This window comes from Suricata suricatta, chromosome 11, assembly GCF_006229205.1.
Source record: "Suricata suricatta isolate VVHF042 chromosome 11, meerkat_22Aug2017_6uvM2_HiC, whole genome shotgun sequence".
In the NCBI taxonomy this organism is placed as follows: domain Eukaryota; kingdom Metazoa; phylum Chordata; class Mammalia; order Carnivora; family Herpestidae; genus Suricata; species Suricata suricatta.
The window spans coordinates 103775569-103777068 of NC_043710.1; the positions used below are offsets into that span (position 1 = coordinate 103775569).

General features: G+C 55.2%; 1 protein-coding gene across 18 annotated transcripts in view; it reads left to right on the forward strand.

Annotated features, from left to right (window-relative positions):
* Positions 1 to 756: 756 nt before the first annotated feature.
* NCAM1 (neural cell adhesion molecule 1) overlaps positions 757 to 1500 on the forward strand; it is a 300388-nt gene continuing 299644 nt past the window's right edge. For 5 of the 18 annotated variants that reach the window (XM_029956571.1, XM_029956572.1, XM_029956573.1 and 2 more), the window contains exon 1: positions 763 to 1096. In XM_029956571.1, the coding sequence (XP_029812431.1) occupies positions 1045 to 1096 (52 nt within the window). In that variant the 5' untranslated portion in view covers positions 763 to 1044. Of the gene's footprint in view, positions 1097 to 1500 lie in introns of all 18 variants that reach the window. The other 13 variants (XM_029956563.1, XM_029956565.1, XM_029956566.1 and 10 more) reach the window with 7 other exon arrangements.

Genomic DNA, 1500 nt, shown 5'->3' on the forward strand with positions numbered 1-1500 from the left:
GTGCATAGGTTTAAGAATTGAGGTTCAGTGCCATTATGAGAAAAAATTAATATCTAATATCTCACCTGTACCATAAAACCTACGTAAAAGGCTCGGGGATCTTCCTAAAGAGACCACAGATTTCAGCATTCATAAACAAGAAAACACTTCCTACGGTTATTTCTGGAAATTCCTTCCAAACATCTGTGTTTTCTTTGAACTTAAGTAGCTTCCCACCTCCTTCCCCTGAGATCTGTTGGCACTCTGGGAGAGTAAACTTCATAGCCAGTTTAAAACAAACAAACAAACAAACAAACAAACAACGAAACCAAAGCAAAACCCTGCAGCAGCCTTCTATCTCCATCCCTCTCCAAATTCCTAATTTCCTGCAGTTAAAAAAAAATAAAAAGTCCTAGGCTATTCTATGTTTCAAGGATCTTGGGATCTAAATGGAGAGATTGGACAACTTTGAAAACCTAACCCCCAAACCTAATATTTTGTATTTATTACTTACTAGTTATTAAAATATCCGCCTTCCGGACTAAGGGAGGCTGGGTGGCAGGAGGGACCGCGGAGGCGTGGGGAGAAGTGTGCAAAGAAGAAATGCCAGCTCCGCCTGAGGACTGCGCGTGAGAAAGAGCCCGGCTCCTCCGGCAACTCCAGGCCGCGTTTTGCAGGCGGCCGCATCTGCCTCCCCTGTCTCTCTTACCTCCTTGATGTGCGGCACTATTTGTGGCCGGCGTGGTGGAAGGACACAGTGAGGTTCTCACCCCCGCCCCCCGCCCCCCGCTCCCATCCCCAGTTCCATCAAAGCGAACCCCGGCCAGCGCAAGGATCTCCGAGTCGCGAGTGTGCTGAGGCTGGGACTGTCACTCATTCTCCGATCAGCGCGTGAACGCAGCTCGGCAAAGCCGCTGGCAGGAAACAATTCTGCAAAAATAATCATACTCAGCCTGGCAATTGTCTGCCCCTAGGTCTGTGGCTCTGCCACCGTCCACACGCTCTGCAAGGGGGGGGCACAGAATTTACCGCGGCAGGAACGTCCCTCCCAGCCAGCAGATTACAATGCTGCAAACTAAGGATCTCATCTGGACTTTGTTTTTCCTGGGAACTGCAGGTACATTTTGAAATTATGGTTATTCTCAGTCTGATGGATCGATTGCCCCCTCCCTCCTCCTCCCCCCCCCCCGCAGGAGGACACTGGTATTTGGGGTGGCTTTACGTGGAATGCTAAGGGTGGTCATTGTCGTTGAGCCGAGGAGGGAGCGCGTCGCCCTTGCTGCCCCGCCGAGCCCCGCGCTCTCCCGGGCTGCGCCGGATCCGGGCTGCCTCCGGCGCGCCAGCCCTTCCCACTTTGTGTGCCAGCGGCGCGGGGAGCGGAGCCGCCGGCTCCCGGGGACGCTCCCGGGGACGCTCCCGGGGACGCTGTGGCCGCGCCGGTGCAGGGCAGCGCTCCTTCGCGAAGCGGGCGGCGGGGCGGGGTTGCCAGGGCTCCGCGGGGCTGCCGCGCACACTCGGGGT